This window comes from Podarcis melisellensis (assembly GCF_964234715.1).
Source record: "Podarcis melisellensis genome assembly, chromosome: 14".
In the NCBI taxonomy this organism is placed as follows: Eukaryota; Metazoa; Chordata; class Lepidosauria; order Squamata; family Lacertidae; genus Podarcis; species Podarcis melisellensis.
In genome coordinates this window covers 8,840,761-8,862,048 of record NC_138546.1, presented here as the reverse complement: position 1 = coordinate 8,862,048, position 21,288 = coordinate 8,840,761, and the positions used below count along the sequence as shown (strand labels likewise).

Genomic DNA, 21,288 nt, shown 5'->3' with positions numbered 1-21,288 from the left:
TGGAAGGTAAAGTAGAGTAACTCACCTCACAGGATACCCTTGCATCTCCAAGGAGAAGGAATGCTTGCAGTAATTTCTGTTTTCTGTTTCTCTTCCCACTCTCAATGTTATTGTTGGATTCAACGACAGGGATTCACACACACACACACCCCTACACCTCTGTTTACTTACCCAGAACAATGAGTGGGCATCTTAGTTGCAACTGCAGGAAAACCTAATGAATATCTCTCCCATTGTCCGGCCTTCCTCTGTACCTAATCATGCAGTGGCAAGTCTTTCATACTCCTCTCATTCCTGTTTGCTGCAGCACAATATACTATCCCTGTATACTACAATATACTATCCCTGTATCAGCTGAGTGGTGGGGCTCATCTTCTCTGTAATGGTTTGGAGCAGAGTGGCCTAATTCTCCAAGGCACAATTCGCCCCCTTGTATCACACTAATTTGGGGGTCTCCTTGCCAAGACACTTGGTTGAGTTAGCGGGGTTCTGTGCAAGGATGAAGCATGTCTGCTTCACCTGACGGATTGGCATTGCCCTTTGCACTTCCCCTAGCTGTGAAATGTGTGCCCAAACTGTGACTTTCTTGATCCCAACAGATATACCCAATTCTGTTCCTAGAGATGTCACGTCAGCGTTAAACAGTAATTCTCCGCTTCGACTTGTAAGTACCTTTACAAACTTTCTAAATGCTTTGCAGTTCCAACATTCATCCCTTTGAGTCGCTGGTTTGTTCATTCTCCTTTTAGCAAATGAGCTTGAGACCATGGGGACCTGGGTTCAAATTCCCACTTAGACTCAAAACTCCCTGGGTGGCCTTGAGCCAACTGCTTTCTCTCTCAGCGGGGAGAGCCATGTACACTGCCCTGAGCTTCTTGGAGGGTCGTTGGGATAAATATGTAGTGACAATGAGGATGATGGAATGCTTTTTAAAAAAACCAGTTTTGTTCCTTCTGGCAGATGAATGGGCCTACAAGTTTGTTTGGGTCCGAGAACTACATTGGGATTTCCAGCCCAGGTCGAAATGACTATTCTAGCGTGTTTGGCAGTGGACCCCCTAGTATACCTGTGTCGACAACACCCTCCCTAGTTGCAAGAAATTCCCTGGAAAACACACATGAGCTAAGACAGGCCTGCCAGTCATGCTTTATCAAAAAGGGTAAGGAGCAAAAGCAGTTGATGACTTAACTTGGGGGGCGGGGGGGGGGGGGAGCTGAAGCGACCATAGCAGGAGTCTGTGTCAATGCCTTTCTGCTTCACTTGACTAGGATAAGGGCTAAAATACTTGATAGATGGACGAGGGCTTGCAACTGTTTCCATCACCTTGGCTTACCTTTTTATTGCTTGTTCGGATCCTAAAAGCTTCCTTAAAGTACCTGCTGTGAACGAACAATATAATTTAGCCACTTCTGTGCACTGGCAACCCTGAAGAGCATCACTTTTTACTTACATCATTTATACCAGCCTTCTCCAACCTGGTGCCCTTCAGATGTTGTTGGGATACAGCTCCCATTAAAGTGCTGACTTGAGCTGATGGGAGTTGTAGTCCAACAACACCTGCAGTCCAACAACATCTGCAGTCCAACAACACCTGCAGTCCAACAACATCTGCAGTCCAACAACATCTGCAGGTGAAAGCCAATTTATACTGTGCACCTTTGTCATAAGTTTATGTTCTCAGGGTGACTAACAGAGTAGCCCCAAACAAAAAAAGTACAAATTTAAAATTTTCTTCAATCAGACTAGGCTACTTTGGTGAGAGTGAATTAAATTAGCTTTATGATACTTGCCCTCCCTGTGAAGAATAATCATTCTTTGGTTTAAAATAATTTTTGTTAATCTTATAACCATTCTGCCAAAAGCTCTAATCTAGACTTTTTCAAGATGCTGATGGTGCCTAAGAACTTTGCCTTCTCCTATGAATCAGTAGTGCAATGTGTCCTTTTAAAAGCTTTTTATGGTTTTTTTAATACCTCAGTCTGATGGATTAGTAGTCAAGATCCTTAGGATTTGACACTTCCTCCCCTTGGACACAGCAGTTCCTTCCCTCCTGTCCTGGTGTTGGGCAAACTAGTTTGCTGCCATCAGTCTATGGTTTGAAAGAGGGATTTCTGTGCCAAAGAGGGAAATTTCCGAGCCGAGGAGGATGAGATCCCAAAGCTCTTGACAGCTCATGCATGTTTAATGCTAAACCCTGGCATGACATGGTGTCCGAGCTGCCCTTTGTTCTTTGTGGGTTGGGGAGAATCTGAAAACAGGAGCCTTGCAAAAGCACAGCTATTGATCTGGTTTTCTAGGTAAATGGATGCAAGTTAAAAGCTGAGCTGAGGTTGGTCACCTTCCTGTTTGGCCTCTTTCATTCTACAATTAATGGCTGTGAATAACAAGACAAACTTTTTAAGCTCTCCCTGTTGTTTTCTTCTAGGTCCCAAAGTATTGGATTATACTTACCTTCCCAGTCTAGAGCACATGTGTAAGAAGGATATCTTAGTAGGTAGAATAAAGAACTCTGAAGATAAATCATGGAAGAAAATTAGGCCAAGGCCAACAAAAACACAGTATGTGGGACCATATTATATATGTAAAGGTGAGGATTTTCACTTGTGGGTATATGCATTTTAAGCTCATTCTTTCCTGAAGACTCAATGTGGGTAGCAGTCTTAACGCCATTATTTCTGTGACAACCCCTGCAAATTGATGTGGTTATTTCCACTTCTCAAAAGAAAAACTGAAGCTAGGAGCTAGCCAATTGCCTGCATAAGAAGAGCCTGCTGGATCAGACCAATGGCCCCATCCAGTCCAGCATCCTGTTCTCACGGTGGCCAACTGGATGTTTATGGGAAATGCACAAGCAGGACTTGAGCACGAGAGCCCTCTCCCCTCCAGCAGCTTCCAGCAACGTATTCAGAAAAATTACTGCCTCCAGGTACAGTGGTACCCCGCAAGACGAACGCCTCGGAAGACGAAAAACTCGCTAGACGAAGGAGTTTTTCGTTTTCTTAGCCGCTTCGCAAGACGCATTTCCCTATGGGCTTGCTTCGCAAAACGAAGCTTGCCCCGCAAGCTCCGGGGATAGCGGGGAAGCGCAGCGCGCCTTCCCCTCTGTCCACGGACCCCTTTTGAACCAAGGGGCGGCAATGGGGAGAAGCGATCTTCTCCCCTCCGTCCCTTGCTTCAAGAGGGGACAGAGGGGAAGGCGTGCGCCTTCCCCTCTCTCCCCGGACCCCTTTTGAACCAAGGGGCGGCAACGGGGAGAAGCGATTCTCCCCGCTGCCCCTTCCCTTGCTTTAAAACAGGTCTCCGGAGATTGTGGGGCAGGCAACGGGGAGAAGCAATCTTCTCCCCGCTGCCCCTTGCTTTAAACAGGTCCGGGGACAGAGGGGAAGGCGCACGTGCGGCGCTTCCCCTCTGTCCCCGGACGGTCTCCATAGGAACGCATTGATTGATTTTCAATGCATTCCTATGGGAAACCGTGCTTCGCAAGACGAAAAACTCGCAAGAAGAAAAAACTTGCGGAACGAATTAATTTCGTCTTGCGAGGCACCACCTTATGGAGGCAGAGCACAGGCACTCTCATAGCCGTTTCTTTGGGTGGCTAAAGAAAAGCTTGCTTATCATTGTCTGGCTGCTTCTGAAATTAGGGGTGTGGTTAGGCGTGGGTGAGAATTCAGGTGCGACATCCAGCCCTTTGGTAAGGCGTGTATAACCCCTTTCTGTAACTTTAAAGGTAAAGGACCCCTGACAGTTAAGTCCAGTTGTGGACGACTCTGGGGTTGTGGCGCTCATCTCGCTTTACAGGCCGAGGGAGCCGGCATTTGTCCACAGTTTTTCCGGGTCATGTGGCCAGCATGACTGAGCCTCTTCTGGCGAAACCAGAGCAGCGCACGGAAACGCTGTTTATCTTCCCGCCAGGGCGGTACCTGTTTATCTACTTGCACTAGCGTGCTTTCGAACTGCTAGGTTGGCAGGAGCTGGGACCGAGCAACGGGAGCTCACCCCGTCATGGGGATTCAAACTGCTGACCTTCTGATTGGCAAGCCCTAGGCTCAGTGGTTTAGGCCACAGCGCCATCTGCGCTGTAACCTTACTGTGGCCAAAACAAAATGCGAGGCTGGGCAGATGCAGGAAATACAGAAAGAAATCCCCCCTCCCTGTTTTCATCCAGTGGTCCAGAATGAAGCAGAGGCTGTACAGCCATGAGTGAGGGTGAAAGGAGGGCCGATGCTGCGTAAAGGCTTTCCAAGCTCACTTTAATGTCCTGTTGTTTTCCAGATGTTGCTGCTGAAGAAGAGTGCAGATATCCTGGCCATTGCACCTTTGCTTACTGCCAAGAAGAAATAGATGTTTGGACTCTGGAACGCAAAGGGGCCTTCAGTCGCGAAGCTCTCTTTGAAGGCAGTGGAGAGATTAGGTTGACCGTGTCCCGACTCCTGCAGGAACATCACGGGCAGTTCATGTTTCTTTGTGAGGTGCGTATCGACAAACGCTAAGCAGAACCAGGGAAAGGAATTCCATGCAGCACAGTTGTGTTGTGTCAGCACCGAGGGACCTCCTGCCCAGGGGCCTAATTAGAATCTGCAGGGGTCCTAATTTGGCCTCTGAGGCCATTCCCCCCCCCCAACCCATGTCCACCTGCCCCATATCATTTGTGAGGCCAGGCATAGTCCAGGTAAAGACGAAGCTGCAAAGGGGTTCTCATTGTGTGCCTTTTAAACCTGGTGCCTAATTCAAGCCCCACTGAGCTTGGCTGCAGGAATCTACCTTTTGCACCTCTGCTTAAACTTGGGCCCAGACTGCAAAAGAAGAAATTGAAAAATCCGGAGCATACTTCGAATGTGCCTCCGATTCTTTCTTTTCCAGGTGGGTCACCTAATGTCTTGACAGCCTCAGGTGATTAAGAGTTAGATTGCCCTACTTGCCTATCAAAATTTCCCCCGGTGGGTCCTCTTCCCCAGCCCTGTGCTAGGTGAACTTCCAGGAATAATTAGGTTTTTGAAGTGGAATGTCCTGACTTACACCTCTAGCCCCCAATTTTAGTAGTTAAGACCACCTTGTTAGGCTTTGTACAAGTTGGAGCTGCAATGCAGTGTAGTTTGGGTCTCTTAGGTGGTTGGGTGTTTAAAAGATGCTTTTTTACTTCTGCAAGCTTCTAGGGTTCTCTAGAGCCTGCTCATTCCTCCCTCCAGTTCTTCAATGGCTTCAGTCCCGTTGGCACTCACTACCTGAGTTTGCTGAGAGCCAGTGTGGTGTAGTGGTTAAGAGCGGTAGACTCATAATCTGGGGAACCGAGTTCGCTTCCCTGCTCCTCCGCATGCAGCTGCTGGGTGACCTTGGGCCAGTCACACTTCTCTGAAGTCTCTCAGCCCCACACACCTCACAGAGTGTTTGTTGTGGGGGAGGAAGGGAAAGGAGATGGTTAGCTGCTTTGAGACTCCTCTGGGTAGTGATAAAGCGGGATATCAAATCCAAAGTCATCGTCGTCTTCTTCTGATAGCAGGCAGGTGCCTTTCCCCCTCTTCTTGTTATAAAACACTTTGTTTTTGTTTTTCAGAAATGTTTTGAGCATAAACCAAGAATAATAAGCAAAAACAAGGACAATGCCTCTTACTGCTCTCACCCTGCTAAGCACGAATTTGAAGACAACAAGTACGTCGATAATCCCTATATCTTGTCTCTCCTGAATTTTAAAATATCTCTCTGTGTGTATTATAGATGCATGTGTGTGTTCTAGTTTCCCTTAACTGTTAAATAAATTGTGTGGACTGTAGCTCTGCTTTGCATCCAAAAGGTCCTTGTTCAAATCCCCAGTGATATCTCTCACCCGGTTTGGGCTGGGAGAGAGCCCTGCCTGAAACCCTGGATAGCTGCTGCCAGTCAGTGTAGACAGTACTGAGCAAGATGGGCCAGTGGTCTGACTCTAACACAGCTTCCTATGTCCCTATCTGGGCCTTCCTCCATGCATAACTAGATTGTTTCAGCCATAGCAACAGCACAACTATGAAAATGTTTCTTTATATGTGGCAGGTTGAATTCAGGAGCCATTGTGAGTCTTCTGCATTTCGTCATTGTGCTGTTGAAAAACAACTGCATTTAGGTTCCAAATCCTACTCATTTTTATTTCGAGGCCTGTTTAGTTCCCCCAGTGGTTGGTTCGTGGCCCTCTAACATTTTGTGTTGATTCGAGCTTTCCTTGGATTCAGTGGGAACAGGGGTGATTTGGATCGTAGTGTTACAGATCTGGAACACATGTTAGATGTTTCCCCAATCAGGTGAGCCTGAAGCAAGAGTTATGGGGAGGGGGCTGTGGCTTGGTGGTAGAGCAGCTGCTCTGCATGCCAGGCTCAATCTCTGGCATCCCCAGCTAAAATAAAGGCTCGTGGTAGCTGGTGATGGCCTCTGCTGAGAGAGCGCCTGCCCATCTGGGACTGGGCTTGGTGGATCAAATACTCTGGTCTGCTTCCTAGAATCCTGAATCAAATGATACAACAGGACCAGGAGTAGTATAGTGACTAGGCTACAGATCAGGAAGCCCCCATCTGAAAAGTCTCCTTTGCCATAAATGCACTAGGTGTCCTTAAGGAAGCTGCCCAGGCCCAAGGATCTTGTCTTGCTATGCAAAGCCCTTGAACAATGTGAGTTCAGGGTCCCTTGAGGACTGCCTGAGTCACTGTGTCCCAACTCAGTCACGGAGATCATCTGGAGGGGTGCTGTTGGTTGCCCTCAGTGATACAGAGGCCCAACTGGCCTCGGCCAGACATCGGACATTTAACGTTGCCAGTCACCCGCTGTAGAAGACTCTTCCACAAGAGATTTGGCAGAGATATCCTTGCTTTTGACCAGGGGTCAGCAAACCTTTTCAGCAGGGGGCTGGTACACTGTCCCTCAGACCTTGTGAGGGGCTGGACTACATTTTTTTGGGGGGGGGGGAATGAATTCCTATGTCCCACAAATAACACAGAGATGCATTTTAAATAAAAGGACACATTCTACTCACGTAAAAACATGCTGATTCCTGGACCATCCGCGGGCCGGATTGAGAAGGTGATTGGGCCAGATCTGGCCCCTGGGCCTTAGTTTGCCTGCCCGTGCTTTTCACTATCATGTGTCTCCTGGAGATTATTTTTTATGCTGGCAGGCCCGTGCAGTTGTCTCAAGTTCTCTTGAGTAGCTAGTCATTTTAGTGATTGTTTCTTGCTGCCTTAATGTGTTCCCTCCCCCTGTGTTGTGCCCTAATATTTTATGTGTGGGTGGTATATAATTATTCCTATGAATGAGTAAATAAATCACCCTCTCAGTCTCAACACCCCATCTCTGTAATAAACAAATGCTAAGTAGGATTAATTGTTCTAAAGTAGGTGTGGGGAACCTTTGGCTCTCCAGATGTTGCTCTAGCAAGCATGACTGATAGCCAGGGATGATGGGAGCCGTAGCGCAGCAACTGCTGGAGTGCTAAAGGCTCCCCACACCTGGTGTGTATTATTGATTAAAGCAAATTTAATCAAGTTCAGCTTAGTCAAGGTGATGGGTTTTGCAGGTTCTGCAACATTGCAAGAGGTAACCATGGTAGACCACAGTGAATGTTGACAGGAGTCTCCTGTTTATTTAAACTGGAGCATATAAACCCCTTTCTGGTGTTGGTGGCTTAAATATTCATTGCCTAAACCAAAAATCTTTTGAAGCGGCTTTTCCAAAACTTTCTTTTACTGACACTCACCTTTTTTAAAACAACAACTAGGTGCCTTGTCCACATTCTGCAGGAAACAACAGTAAAGTATTCTAAGATACGACCTTTTCACGCTCAGTGTCAGCTAGATTTGTGCCGGCATGAAGTTCGTTATGGCTGTTCACGGGATGACGAGTGTTTCTATGCTCACAGTCTTGTAGAGCTCCAAGTGTGGATAATGCAGAGTAAGACAGGTAAGTCTGGTGCAATAATGGGTGCTAAAAACATCTTTGTGCATGGCCAGAGTTCATTTTTACAGACCGCTTAACCCCTCTGGAACTTGAGAGGGGTCTTCCCACTCCAACTCCCAGGTGATGTAAAACATGACACCTTCCTGACAATGAGAACGGGTGCATTGCAGCTACATCCCTTAAATATGTGTCTGTGAAGTCTAACTGCATTTCAGCAAGAAGTAGGGAAGAGCAAAGTCTTGCTGCATGTTTTTAGTGGTTCTGCTTTTGTGTTTTTAAACTGCAGTCATGCGCACAATTACTTGGGAGTTAGCCCTGCTGAACATAGTGTGGCATATTTCTATTCTGAATACACATGCATAGGCTTGTGTTATTAGTCAGTAAGGATTTCTGATTAATGAACATTCCAGAGCACATTCCTTTCTAAGACTCAACTAATAATGCCAGTGCATAGCTGTCAACTTACAGATTTGAAAATAAGGGACCAGCAGCCAAAATAAGGGACCTGCAGCCTCACCTGTTCCAGGCACTCCAGTCTTCCTGTCCTCCTGCAGTCTGGTCATACTCATGCTGGTAGCTTCGTGAACACTGTCCAACCAACTTTGTAACCAGAGGTTCAACTGAATAGAATCTGAATCACATGCACCACAAGGCCTATGCAGCCTCAACTTAAGATGGCTCCCCTGGCCTGGCTTTGCACTGCAAAGTTTGCAGCAGCACGTGCAACAAAATGGCGTCCAGCATTCAAAAAACCCCTCAGCTTGCATTAACTAGCCACACACAAGGCATTCAAGCCCCACCCCCAGTCATTCTTAGACTTCTTATTGGGTGAGCAACACAGTCAAGCAACACAGTTGGAGCCTCCCTCCTCTCTGGCTGGCAGGCAGGGAGGGAGAGGAGCTGCTTCCTTTGAAATTTAAGGGACATCATTTAAGGGACATCCATCAATAAGGGACAGCAGTGGGACATGGCGCTGGAATAAGGGACTGTCCCTTCAGATAAGGGACACTTGACAGCTATGTGCCAGTGCCTTCTGCAGACATCCTTGCCAGATTTCAGGTGTGCCCTGATACCTATAAACTTTCTCCAAACCGATTGTGCTCAAGCAGAAGAGCTGTCTTAAAATGATTCAGTCTCTTATAAGGTTAATGTCTATTCAAAATCGACTGCTTGTGGAAAGCTACACTTAACCTGGGAGTAAAACAATGCATGCAGGTTGTTCTGCACATCAGATGTGGCAACATCTTTATATTACTGTTTTAAACTTTTTTTTTTTTTTAAGTCAATCGCTAATACTGAAATGTTCATAAAATACCAGCCTCGGAGGTCTCGGTAGTGCTTGTGCAATGGTTAGCAACATCAAAATTGCCTAAAATGCATGTCTCCCTCACCACAGGTATTTCTCATGAGGCTATTGTTCAAGAATCAAAAAAATATTGGCAGGCTATGGAGTCTAATGCACACGGAACACAGGTATTTTTCTCAGATTGCCCCAAGCAGCATACTGGCTCACGAAAATCAAGGGATTGGAGTTCGGGGATTGGGATGGAAAAGTTTGGGTTCAGTTCTTTACATTGCTAATTGAAAAAGAATCAGATAGCAGGAACAGGAGAAAGATCCTTCTCTGCCTGAGATCCTGGAAAGTCCATATTGGGATACAGTGGTGCCTCGCAAGACGAAATTAATTCGTTCCGCGAGTCTTTTCGTCTTACGATGTTTTTCGTCTTGCAAAGCACGGTCCGTCGCAACTGCGCCTCTTCAAGCGGCTTTAGGAAAAAAGCGAACAAACTTGCAAGACGTTTTCGTCTTGCAAAGCAAGCCCATAGGGAAATTCGTCTTGCGAAGCGACGCAAAAAACGAAAAACCCTTTCGTCTTGCGCGTTTTTCGTTTTGCGAGGCATTCGTCTTGCGGGGCACCACTGTAGATGGACAAATGTCACAAACTACTTAGGCCAGGCCTCCTCAGCCTCAGCCCTCTAGATGTTTTGAGACTACAATTCCCAGCATCCCTGACCACTAGTCCTGCTAGCTAGGGATGGTGGGAATTGTAGGCCAAAAAAACATCTGGAGGGCCGAGGTTGAGGAAGCCTGACTTAGGCAGCTTCCTGGGTACAGAGTTTCCCTCGTCACCCCTTTCCTAATCTTCCCTGGTGCAGAAGAGCCATTCTGAAGTAGATGTTAATTTTCCAGACAGCGTTGATACAGGAAATGACAGTATTACAGTTATCTCCTTTCATCTTGCATGCTTAAGGGGTGTTGGATTGTTTTTTCAAACCTAAATGGTCTTGATTTCATTTCGTTTCCAGGTTCTCAGCAGCCAAGTGAAGCACGGATCTCTGAATCTGAAAATGAAGTTTGTGTGCGCACAGTGCTGGAGAAATGGCCAAGTTAGTGAGCCAGACAAAAACAAGAAATACTGTAGCGCAAAGGCAAGGCATCCGTAAGTCACATGTTTCCCCTCTGCCCCACAAAGTTGCTGGGGTTGGATGCTTGTTGGAATGCCCTTGGGGTGGTTGCTGGCTGGGAATCACTAGGTTGGGACTTAAGTCTTTTAGGTAGGATTTCAGGATACATTTTGCCTTGTAGCAGAACATGACAGTGATGTTGCCCTTACCAGATAAAAACTTCCACTCACCAGCTAAGCTGGAGAATTGCCAATATTAAAACTGTAACATACAGACCCAGTTCACATGTAACATCAAGCCCAAACAGTGGCTTAGCATGAACATGCAGTTCCTGGAGTCTAGATTATGGCTGTTTTGCGTCTCCTCTGGTGCCTGCTGGTTCAGTGTGTTGTGTGAACCCTGGGCTAATGGTTTGTCTTAGTGCAGATAAAGCATCAGCTAAACCAATGTATCCTTGTTTTATTTAAAAAAATAAGGCTTTTATGAAGAACAGCAGCCTTTTGTTTGAGTTCCTGGACCTGTTAACCTTGACTGCACCCTAAAAGCAGGCCAGGCATTACAATCTGCTCAAGAGTCTCAAGGTGGAATCTAGGAAAAGACCTTTAAATGAATCTTTGTTAGGTGCAACCTGCATAGAACTCAACTAGGTCTGCCTCAATCCTTTTGCCCCAAGCACAGGTTCTTTGGTTTGTGCCAGTTCCTCTTTGCAGAGGCATGAGCAGGAGGCTGGGCTTCTGGACACACTTTGTTCACTCACCAAAAGGGAACTTGAAGCTGTTTGATCCTATGATGTTTGCAGCGCTTGATGTAAACCGGGGATGGGAACCTTTGTCCCTGCAGATGTTGCTGCATTACAACTCTCATAATCCCAGACTATTGACTATGCTGTCTGGGGCTGATGGGAATTGAACAATGTCTGGGAAACCAATTTGTCATCCCTTGTGTTTAAAAAAAAAAAAAGTGCTATATTGCTGGTCTTCAGCTGGTGGGTTGCATCCTGATCCACGGTGGGTCACGATAGCAGCACCTTGCAAATATACGGTAACATATTAGGAAATGGGTCCCCCAATGAATGTTTGGTTTAAAAGTGGGTCCTAGGTCTGCAAAGGTTGAAGATAGCTATATTGTAGGAACTGTTTGGGTCTAAAGTCCTGGTGTGAGCTTCCTTCTGCCACAGCCATGCTGTGCAATTTCAGTTTTCCCCCTGTCCTTTTACAGATGGACCAAAGATCGCCGGGTGATGCTGGTGATGTCGAACGAGCGTAAGAAGTGGAATACGATTCGCCCACTTCCTACAAAGAAGCAAGTGCCTTTGCAGTTTGATGTGAGCATGTCTTTAAAATCTGGGCTTGGCTTTTTTGTGTTCCTCATAGTGCTAGCATTACTCGTTTGGAGACAGAAAATCCAGAGTTGGTTCTTTTACACAATCTGTGGGAAGAAGTTGATCTTGTACTTTTGTGTTAAAGTGTTCCATGGCTGTAAGCATTAAAAATAAAATAAAATGCTGGACCACGAAGGTCATGCCAAGAATTTTCATCCTTCCTTTCCTCCAAGAAGCTCAGGGTAATATACAAGGGGGTGAGGTGTGTCCCATTTTATCTTTACAACAACGCTGTGAGGTTGGTGTCTGGTGCCAGGTCATTCCAACCAGTTTTATGGCTAAATGGGTGGTTGAACCCAGGTTTTCCCAAAGCTTAACATTTTTTTAACCCCTTCACTGCATTTGCTGTCTGCAGAAAGTGAACTGGAAGATTCCAGACATTACTTTATGTTAAGGTTGCTCTGTTGATTTTCTAAAAATCAGTAAAAGGGATGGGCACAATCCACCAAACTCGGGTGTTCCTCCAATACCAATTTATGCAAATAGGTGTTGCACCCAGTATCATCTTCTGCAAAGTGGGAGAGTGTGTGTGTGTGTGTGTGTGTGTGTGTGTGAGAGAGAGAGAGAGAGAGAGAGAGAGAGAGAGAATGAGAAAGACTTCAAATTGTTCCTCATGCAGAATGCAGCTTCTCTGAGAGCAGCTTATTTCTTCCTTATCTAGCTGTGCAATCATATTGCATCGGGCAAGAAATGTCAGTATGTCGGAAACTGCTCCTTTGCTCACAGTCATGAAGAGCGAGAAATGTGGACTTATATGAAGGAGAACGGCAGTAAGTAAAATGCAGGAAAGCACACTGTACACCTGTTAGCATTTTGATCCCCTTTGCCTGCTCTCAGGTATGGGTTTTCCTTGTTATCTGCCTTGATTTTATTATGTCTGTGCCCAGATCCATAGGATTAGGACAGTCTGTGAGTTAGGCTGGATAAGTCCCGTTTCAATGCCACATAAACCCAGTTTCTAAACTCTGCTTTAGGTTATTTGCCTTATACACCTGTGCAAGTTAATTGGCATGCTGCGTTAATGTTGTTGGTATTTCGACTTTATCAAATCCTAGAATGTTTCAGCAAGCAATGCAAAACTGAAGCATGCAGATTTAGGGGTTGAGGCAAGCTAGTGGAGGGAAAAAATGACAGGGAATAGATGTCACCTGCCATTTTATCTCACTGGGACTGCATTAAACTTTTACATAGTAGTGATGCTCTGCAATCTCTGTGTGAACCCTTCCACAAATCTCTTAGATAACCGTGCAAACCATCTCTGGGTATGCCGTTGGGTACACTCAGCGCCCATTTTACACCCATGAGAACTAAAATCTTTTATTTTAAAAAAAAGAAGTTGGTGAAAACTGATTCTCAAGAGTGTTGGTAGCAGTTTCTTGCATAACCCCTCGCTTTTTCCATGTGAAGATAAGTCGCATCTTGTGTGCATGTGTTTTAACTATGCAAGGAGCAGAGCATGTCAAACCCTGCACATACGACATTCTTGCTCGGATCCCAGAAGATTGTGTCTTGTAAGACGTTTTCGGAAAGTGGTTTTTTCTCTTTTTGTTTTGCGTTGGGTTAGCTCACTTGGAAGTAAAATTAAAACGCCTCTGTATGAATGGGCTCCTCTGTGCCTGCCAATGTGAGCCATGTTTGGTGGGAGCAAAGTGGGCTGAAAGAGAGACAGTGCAGCTGGAAGCTCCTCAGTTCCTTACATTCTAAGATGGCCATGCCAGGCATTCCCTGTTTCTTCCTACCTCCTCCAGTAGGTGACCTAGATAATGTCTGAGTCCCCGTGACTTGTTTTCCAAACCAAAGTTTGCCCTGAAGATGAGTCTTGAAACACAAGAAGCTGTCTTGAGTCAGAACATTGGTCCATCCAGCTCTGACTGGCAGCAGCTGTCTGGGATTTCAGGCCAGAGTCTCTCCCAGCCTGATCTGGAGACCCCAGGGGTTGGACCTGGGATCTTCTGCCTTCAGGGAAAGATGCTGTACCACTGAGCTACATCTGCTCCCCTGAGAAGTATGCCGCCATAATAAAAGATCTGGACTTTGTTCCTTTTCAGTGAGTCCATGACATATTCATAGTATTGGCCTGTTCAGTTTACTTAGGTAAAGGTAAAGGGACCCCTGACCACTAGGTCCAGTCGTGGCCGACTCTGGGGTTGCAGCGCTCATCTCGCTTTATTGGCCGAGGGAGCTGGCGTACAGCTTCCGGGTCATGTGGCCAGCATGACTAAGCCGCTTCTGGCAAACCAGAGCAGCGCATGGAAACGCTGTTTACCTTCCCGCCAGAGCGGTACCTGTTTTCTGTATTTTTTGCTCTATAAGACGCACCAGACCACAAGATGCACCTAGTTTTTTGAGGAGGAAAACAAGAAAAAAAATGTTCTGAATCTCAGAAGCCAGAACAGCAAGAGGAATCGCTGTGCAGTGAAAGCAGCAATCCCTCTTGCTGTTCTGTGATAGCTGCACAGCCTGTATTCGCTCCATAAGACACACACACATTTCCCCTTACCTTTTAGGAGGGAAAAGTGAGTCTTATAGAGCAAAAAATACGGTATCTACTTGCACTTTTTGGTGTGCTTTCAAACTGCTAGGTTGGCAGGAGCAGGGACCGAGCAACGGGAGCTCACCCCGTCGTGGGGATTCGAACCGTGGACCTTCTGATCGGCAAGTCCTAGACTCTGTGGTTTAACCCACAGTGCCACCCGCGTCCCTTCAGTTTACTTACTCTTAACTTAATTGCTGCAAACTTATTTTAGCTCTGTTCTCACTTAGTTCAAGACATGGAGCAGTTGTATGAAATGTGGCTGAAGAGCCAAAAGCCAGAAAAAGGGGAGGACCCAGCTGCTCAAGCGAACAAGGAAAATGGGAAGCAAATTCACATGCCAACAGATTATGCTGAAGTTACGGTAAGAGACGAGGAACCTTAGGCGATAGTAGGCCCATCATATATTTAATTTCGGGTTGAGGGAAGTCACACACACATATTCTCAGGTGTCACTGCAAGCTTAAAGCAGTGGACACCATTGTTACATGTGTACTGCTAAGCTTGTTCAGACAGTGTGCTCCGTTTCCCCTGTCCCGCCACCAGCCCCACCTTGACTGGAGCTGGCAAAGAACAGGCCTACTGGTCTGTCAGGGGGACAATAATTGTTCCTTTCCTGCTACAATCTCACTTTCAAAGCTCAACGGGTCATGCCCAGAGAAATGCCATCAGTTGCTCAGGTTAACCAGATTTGCATACTGTGCCTTGTCCTCCTGCGGTGGCTCATCCTTGCGTTTTTGAACCAGGTGGACTTCCATTGCTGGATGTGTGGGAAGAACTGTAACAGTGAGAAACAATGGCAAGGCCACATCTCCTCAGAAAAGCATAAAGAGAAAGTATTCCACACAGAAGATGACCAAAACTGCTGGCAGCATCGCTTTCCAACTGGCTATTTCAGCATTTGTGATAGGTAGGTGCATGTTGACTCTTTGGTATTCATCTCAACACAAAGCCAGTTGTTGAGTTGGGGTTCCACCCCATCATTCAACTGAGGTCCAGTGCCAAGGACCTTCTGGCGGTTCCATCCCTGTGAGAAGTGAGGCTACAGGGAACCAGGCAGAGGGGCTTCTCAGTAGTGGCACCCGCCCTGTGGAACACCCTCCCATCAGATGTTGAGGAAATAAACAACTATCTGATTTTAGAAGACATCTGAAGGCAACCCTATTTAGGGAAGTTTTTAATGTTTGATGTTTTATCATGTTTTTAATATTCTGTTGGGAGCTGCCCAGAGTGGCAGGGGCAACCCAGCCAGATGGGCAGGGTATAAATAAATTATTATTATTATTATTACTACTACTACTACTACTAATTGGGGCAGAGAAGCTGCAGCCCTCCAGATGTTGCTGGGCGTCAACTCCCGTTTGATCTAACCAGCTTGGCCAATAGTTGGCGATGATGGAAGTTGGTCTCTTAGGAGCGTCCTCACCTCTGCAGTAGAGTCAAAGTTTCCAGTTTTGTACACAATAGATGTCTGGTTGTTGATCCATTTTGTTACATGGTTATAAGCACCTTCCCTACAACCGAAGAGGAGGGAAGAGGCCATTTCTCATTGTGATGTTTTGTACCTGCAAAAAGGCTTTTATTGCTGCTCTTTGCATATGGAATGAAGTTGCTCAGCTCTCACTGTTGGGTATTTCATGTGAGATGGGTAACACCTTCTCTGTGACACAAGCACTTCCTGCCTTAACACTGAAGCATTCAAAAATCTGTACCTAGCAGGGCTCTCTCTTCTCTGTTCATCAGCACTCCTACCAGTTTGTACACTGGGTTACATTTTTTTTGGGAATCTGATTGCTCAAGCAACTCCGACTCACTTCTCAAGACCGACCCTGACACAGACACAGAGCACAAGACCCCGGCACTAATTTGCTGATGTGCTTTCATCACTTCTGTAGTCAGCGCTGGGCCGCTGCCATAGCAAGTGGCTACGCTGACCTTGCATCTGTTTATTTATCTCATACTTTCGGTGATTTCTGCTCATGAAAGAAATTAATCCCTTTCTCTGCATGTCCAGTTTCTCCCAACAATTTTTTTGGTAGCAGGAATACTATTAGTCTTGGATTCCTCCCCCCCTTTTTAATGGACAAAATACAAGGCAGTTGTCCTCCCCCCAACCCCCCTTTAGTTATTGGCAGAGACCAAAAAGTACCTGTGGTTACATAGATTATCTGGATTAGTTTGGGGGGGGGGGGGCTGACACCTGCAGCTAGCTCTGGGAGAACAGGGGCTTTATATGCTGTTGGAAGCTGAGATTCTCAGAATCTAAGGCCCATTCACCAGGGGTTGGGGAACCTGTGGCTCTGCAGGTAAATATTGGCTGAATTATAGCTTGGGCTGGTGGGATCTGAAGTCCCCACATCTTCTGGAAGGCTGTAGGCTCCCCATCACTGCCATCCAGGTCAAGTATGCAACCCCACTCAGTCTTTTAAATTGCATGTTTGCACGGGGGTGGCTGTGCCGTGAAGCAGGGTGCTTCACGTGACAGGATTTAGGGAGCTGGGTGAAGACAGGAATTGATGGCAACACCAAGACTTCTCGAGGGGTTGGGTCTTGCCTGCTGGTGAGGAGGGACATCTAGTGCTCTGCTTTATGCTGCAAATGTCTTGAGCCAGCATTGTGGGTGTAGTACGTTTTGCTCATTGCCTTTTGCACTTCTTTCTTTTAAACAGATATATGGCTGGTACTTGTGTGGAGGGAAACAACTGTAAATTTGCACATGGACCTGCTGAGCTCCGTGAATGGGAAGAACGGAGACACGTTCTAAGAATGAAGCTGAGCAAAGCCAGAAAAGATCACTTGATTGCTCCAAATGATAATGACTTTGGAAAATATAGTTTTTTGTTTAAAGATTTAAACTAACACTATAACAATGCATTTGTGTTGCCAGAAGGAAGCATAAAATCAGAATTTGACAATAATCAAAAGCATGTGACAGAAGCTGCAGATTTTTTCTGCTTTTATTGGCCTGTATTGTTCCTCCTGAAGAACAAAATGTAGTAGATGTGTAGGGGGGGAGTCGGCAGGTCTGTCTGTGCTCTCATGAAACAGAATGGTGAAGTTATAATAAAAACACAACCTGAAGTCTTACGTGCTTATTCGCCTTCTGTTGGACAGAAGAAAGTTGGAAAATAACGGGAAGGGTATTGAAGTGGTATTGTAATGCCTAGAAAGCCCCTAGTGTTGGTCCTTCAGCTGAAAACTTTTTAAGGTAAGCTTCTAAAAACAGATGTTTTGGGCTCAGAAGAAAATGATGGATAAAATTCTTCAGATGTTTTAATGGAGAGGATTTGTTTAAAACAAGTTTGCTATTTATCTCTATGTAGGTTGCTATAATAAAAGGATTTTCTTATTAAAAGATTTAAAGCAAAATAACCATTTAACTACAATATATGTTGAATGGGGTATTTTTCTCTATTTGTATGTTTCAATATAACTTGCTGAAAAGGATCTTGGAAGAGAGACACGTATTACTTTTTTTTGAAAATCAAGTAGTTAAAAATTCTGTTTCTTGGTCTTTGCTGTTTAAATGATGATTTTGAAAGATTCCACTTGTATGTCAGTATTGTGTATTGTATGGACCAATATTGCCTGTAATAAAGATAACTTTACATAAAGTCTCTTCCTAAACGTATCTTCAGACTCCTGAAGGATCGTTAATATTAGCCCTATAGCAAAAGGGGTAAGAGAGGCCATTCTGGACACACAGACAAACTTCCTGGTTTTATAAAAAAAATTTTTTTCCTTCCAGTAGCACCTTAAAGACCAACTAAGTTAGTTCTTGGTATGAGCTTTCATGTGCATGCACACTTCTTCAGATACACTTCCTGGTTTTATGTTAACAGAGTAGAATATATGCATATGTGCGTTTCTGAGGTAGAGTGCAAGCTGTCATCTCCACGCTCTTAATCCCACATAGGATGGGGAACCTCCCAGATGCTCTCAAGACTCCCCACTCTAACCAGCATGACCAGTGGTCAAAGGGGATGGAACTTGTAGTGCAACGTACGTAGTGGTGAGAGGTGTAGTACATTCCCTGTTCCTGATCCAAGGCATGTTTGCTAAATGATCTCATTTCTTCCCACAGCAGCAGCATAAATAGAACATTTTCTACTGTGGACTTTCTGCTAAATTCACACCAAGACATAATATAGCCAAGCTGCGCACCCTTGCAGCAGAGGCCTGGTTATCCTACAATCCCCAGTGCTGACCCAAAGTCCCCTTGGTGCACAATGTTTGATTGTTGATGGCATCTCAAGGTTTTCCTGCTCTGCACTTTTTAGGTTTCTTTCCGGGGTGTGTGTGCCCGTTCCGACCGCCCCTACCTGTAAGCACATCTGAGCAGCACTAAGAAAACATTTGGGAAAGTTTTTAATAGTGGTGGGTTGTAATCTTTATTACAGCCTGCCTCAAGAGTGCTATAGGATACAAGCCCCCATCAAATAGGCTAGGAAAACCCTTTAGTGCAGTAGCTAGAATGGTGTGGGGGTCATAGCTTAGTGGTAGAGCATCTACTTGACCCACAGCTTCCAGATTTCAGCATGGGATAAAGCTGCTGCTGGTGTAGATCATACTGAGCTAAATGGACCCAACGATCCGATTTGGTAAAAGGAAAGATAGGTTAGCTCCTTTTGCTGCCATCCTAGAATTTGTACAAAGCACTCTGGATGTGGGGCAGAAAACAGAAGCAATGAGAATAGCCTTGCAAAGCAACAAAGCTCAATGTGTGTCTGTGCTTAATGTACCCACTTCCAGATCAAGCGTAGTGAGCAAGGAGGAAAGTTTGGGATTTTTTGGTGTGTGTTGTACCCCCGTGTAGGGGAACCTCCAATGCAGATTTGCCAGAGACCATGAACTGACAAAATTCCTTCATGGTTAAACCAGATTCATCCAAGCATAGCCAGCCAACAGAACATACTCTTGCTGCAGGAATAAGTGTACAGTGGTACCTTGGTTTAAGTACTTAATTCGTTCCGGAGGTCCATTCTTAACCTGAAGCACCACTTTAGCTAATGGGGCCTCCTGCTGCTGCCGTGCCGCCAGAGCCCGATTTCTGTTCTTAGCCTGAAGCACTATTAGCGGAGTCTGTAACCTGAAGTATATGTAACCTGAGGTACCACTGTATTTCAGGCAGAGAGGAATTAAAACTCGCTCCTCACAGATGACAAGAGACGGCCACCAACTTGGGGTGGCTTTAAAGGAGGATTACACAGATTCATGGAGGAGAGGGCTACTAATGGCTACCACTAGCTGTGATGGCTAGTTATGCTGTGCCTCCAACAGCTGGAGGCCATAAATGTTTCCAAAACCACAGGAGAGGGAAGGAGCTCTTATGGTGGAATCCTGGCTTCCCACAGACATCTTGGTGGCCCCTGTTGGATGGACCTGATCCAGCAAGGCTGCTCTTACACCCTTAGATACCAGGGTTGGGCGTGCCTAACTTAGTTCGGGGTCAGCACTGAAGGGAGGCTGAAGGGCCAGCCAAGTTCGTCTGCCCTCTGCGCCCAGCAAGAGCGGCGCCATCTTGTCCCTCCACCCTCAGACAGCGAGGCCTTTGCGGGCCAGAGCCGGCGTGCCAAAAACGGAACATAACGATCAATATATTTATTTTTATTTGAAGTGGAAGCGCATTCCCACACGGGGGTAGCCCTGCGCCGTGTGAGGGAAGAGCCGCCGGCAGTCCTTCCTGGAAGAGCCCGAGGCCTAGGAAAGGAGCCAGGCCTCCTCGCCATGGCCCGCCTCGGGAGACCCCCGCCGCGCCGCCGCCCTCGCCCCGAACCCGGCCGACGGAGCCCGCGCTCTCCCCGCGGCTCATGGCGGGCCTGCGCCAGGAGCTCCGCCGCCTGAGGGGGAGGCCGGAGCGTAGGCCTCGCGCGCCTCCTCCCCGTCCCCACCTCCGCGGCCGGCTGGCTGGTTGGCGGGGCGGGGAGACGTGGCGGCGGCGGAGGCGCCTCTCGCTCCGGCCGCCGAGCGACGTGTGCGAGCGTGAGGGGCTCCGCTGGGCCCCGCCTAGGCCGGGCGGGCGGGCGGGCGGGCAGGCCAGGCCCCGGCCGGGAGGGACGGCGCGGAAGGGAGGAGGGCATGTCGGCATGCGGAGGACCCGGACCTGACTCCGGCCTTCCCTCAGCGCCTCCCGAGGCTCCGCAACACCAGCAGGAGGAGGAGGAGGAGGAGGAAGAGAAGGAGAAGAAGCCGCAGCCCCGGTGGCTCGGCGCTTCCCGCATGGCCCGGCGGCCCGAGGTCCTGTGCGGCGCCGCGGTGGTGCTGAGCTGCGCTTTCCTGGTCGCCCTCAAAGTCACCTGCAGGTAAGCCAAGGCGCACCTGAGGACGGGGGGGGGGGCTCAGGTTGGGCTTTTCTGCCCATGCCCAGGTGTGTGGGGGGGCACCTAGAAATGCGTGGGGGGGGGCAAAATGCAAAGCCTCCCCTTGCACAAAGTGCAGGAGTCCAAGCAGGTTTAATCCGAATCACTTGCCCCAGCAAGCGGATGAGGTGTTGGGGTGGAAGGGAGTGGCAGCTTCTCCCGAGTGGCTTCACCTGGGAAAGAGAAGGGTGGCATATTATTATTATTATTATTATTATTATTGAAGTGCAGTTGGGTCGTGTGGGGAAGAGGAGGAAGGGGCTGTCCGTGGACCGGGTCTCTCTTCTCTCTCCCGCCCATCCAAGCAGCAACTGCCAGAGCATCCCTGGGCATAAGCAGAGCGCTGGGTGTTGGGGCCATTCAGAGGACCATCCATGCTGCAGCTTGGTGGGTAGGGCATCTGTTTTGCAGGCAGAATGTCCTGGGTCCTGGCCCAAGCAGGTCAAGGCCCCTTGTCTGAAATGCTGGAGAGCTGCTGCCAGTCTGTGTGGACATTACTGAGCTAGACGGGGCCAATGGTCTGACTCTGTATAAGGAACTTCCTACATAATCTTCTAGGTAGAGCTTAAGGCAACAGCCCTTTCCTGTTGTTTGCCATCGTGGTCGCCGCCCCCCCCCAAAAGCCCTTGAGTCCCCCCCCCCCAGGATAGATTGCCTTCTTTAGGGATCATGGTTAACAGCCGCTGGTTGACCTGG

At 47.2% G+C, this 21,288-nt stretch overlaps 2 protein-coding genes across 3 annotated transcripts in view; both read left to right on the top strand.

Annotated features, from left to right (window-relative positions):
* The window catches only part of ZC3H7A (zinc finger CCCH-type containing 7A), a 32,126-nt gene extending 14,279 nt beyond the window's left edge, over positions 1 to 17,847 (top strand). For both annotated transcript variants that reach the window (XM_081889106.1, XM_081889105.1), the window contains 13 exons: positions 600 to 664; positions 961 to 1,159; positions 2,426 to 2,587; positions 4,273 to 4,469; positions 5,552 to 5,646; positions 7,736 to 7,917; positions 9,311 to 9,387; positions 10,221 to 10,354; positions 11,538 to 11,643; positions 12,362 to 12,470; positions 14,464 to 14,597; positions 14,980 to 15,143; positions 16,903 to 17,847. In XM_081889106.1, the coding sequence (XP_081745232.1) occupies positions 600 to 664; positions 961 to 1,159; positions 2,426 to 2,587; positions 4,273 to 4,469; positions 5,552 to 5,646; positions 7,736 to 7,917; positions 9,311 to 9,387; positions 10,221 to 10,354; positions 11,538 to 11,643; positions 12,362 to 12,470; positions 14,464 to 14,597; positions 14,980 to 15,143; positions 16,903 to 17,092 (1,814 nt within the window). In that variant the 3' untranslated portion in view covers positions 17,093 to 17,847. The remainder of the gene's footprint in view (positions 1 to 599; positions 665 to 960; positions 1,160 to 2,425; positions 2,588 to 4,272; positions 4,470 to 5,551; positions 5,647 to 7,735; positions 7,918 to 9,310; positions 9,388 to 10,220; positions 10,355 to 11,537; positions 11,644 to 12,361; positions 12,471 to 14,463; positions 14,598 to 14,979; positions 15,144 to 16,902) is intronic.
* A 2,385-nt stretch (positions 17,848 to 20,232) lies between these two features.
* TXNDC11 (thioredoxin domain containing 11) overlaps positions 20,233 to 21,288 on the top strand; it is a 40,904-nt gene continuing 39,848 nt past the window's right edge. Inside the window, exon 1 of the mRNA XM_081889110.1 lies at positions 20,233 to 20,535. Coding sequence (XP_081745236.1) covers positions 20,312 to 20,535 — 224 coding nt within the window. The 5' untranslated portion in view covers positions 20,233 to 20,311. The remainder of the gene's footprint in view (positions 20,536 to 21,288) is intronic.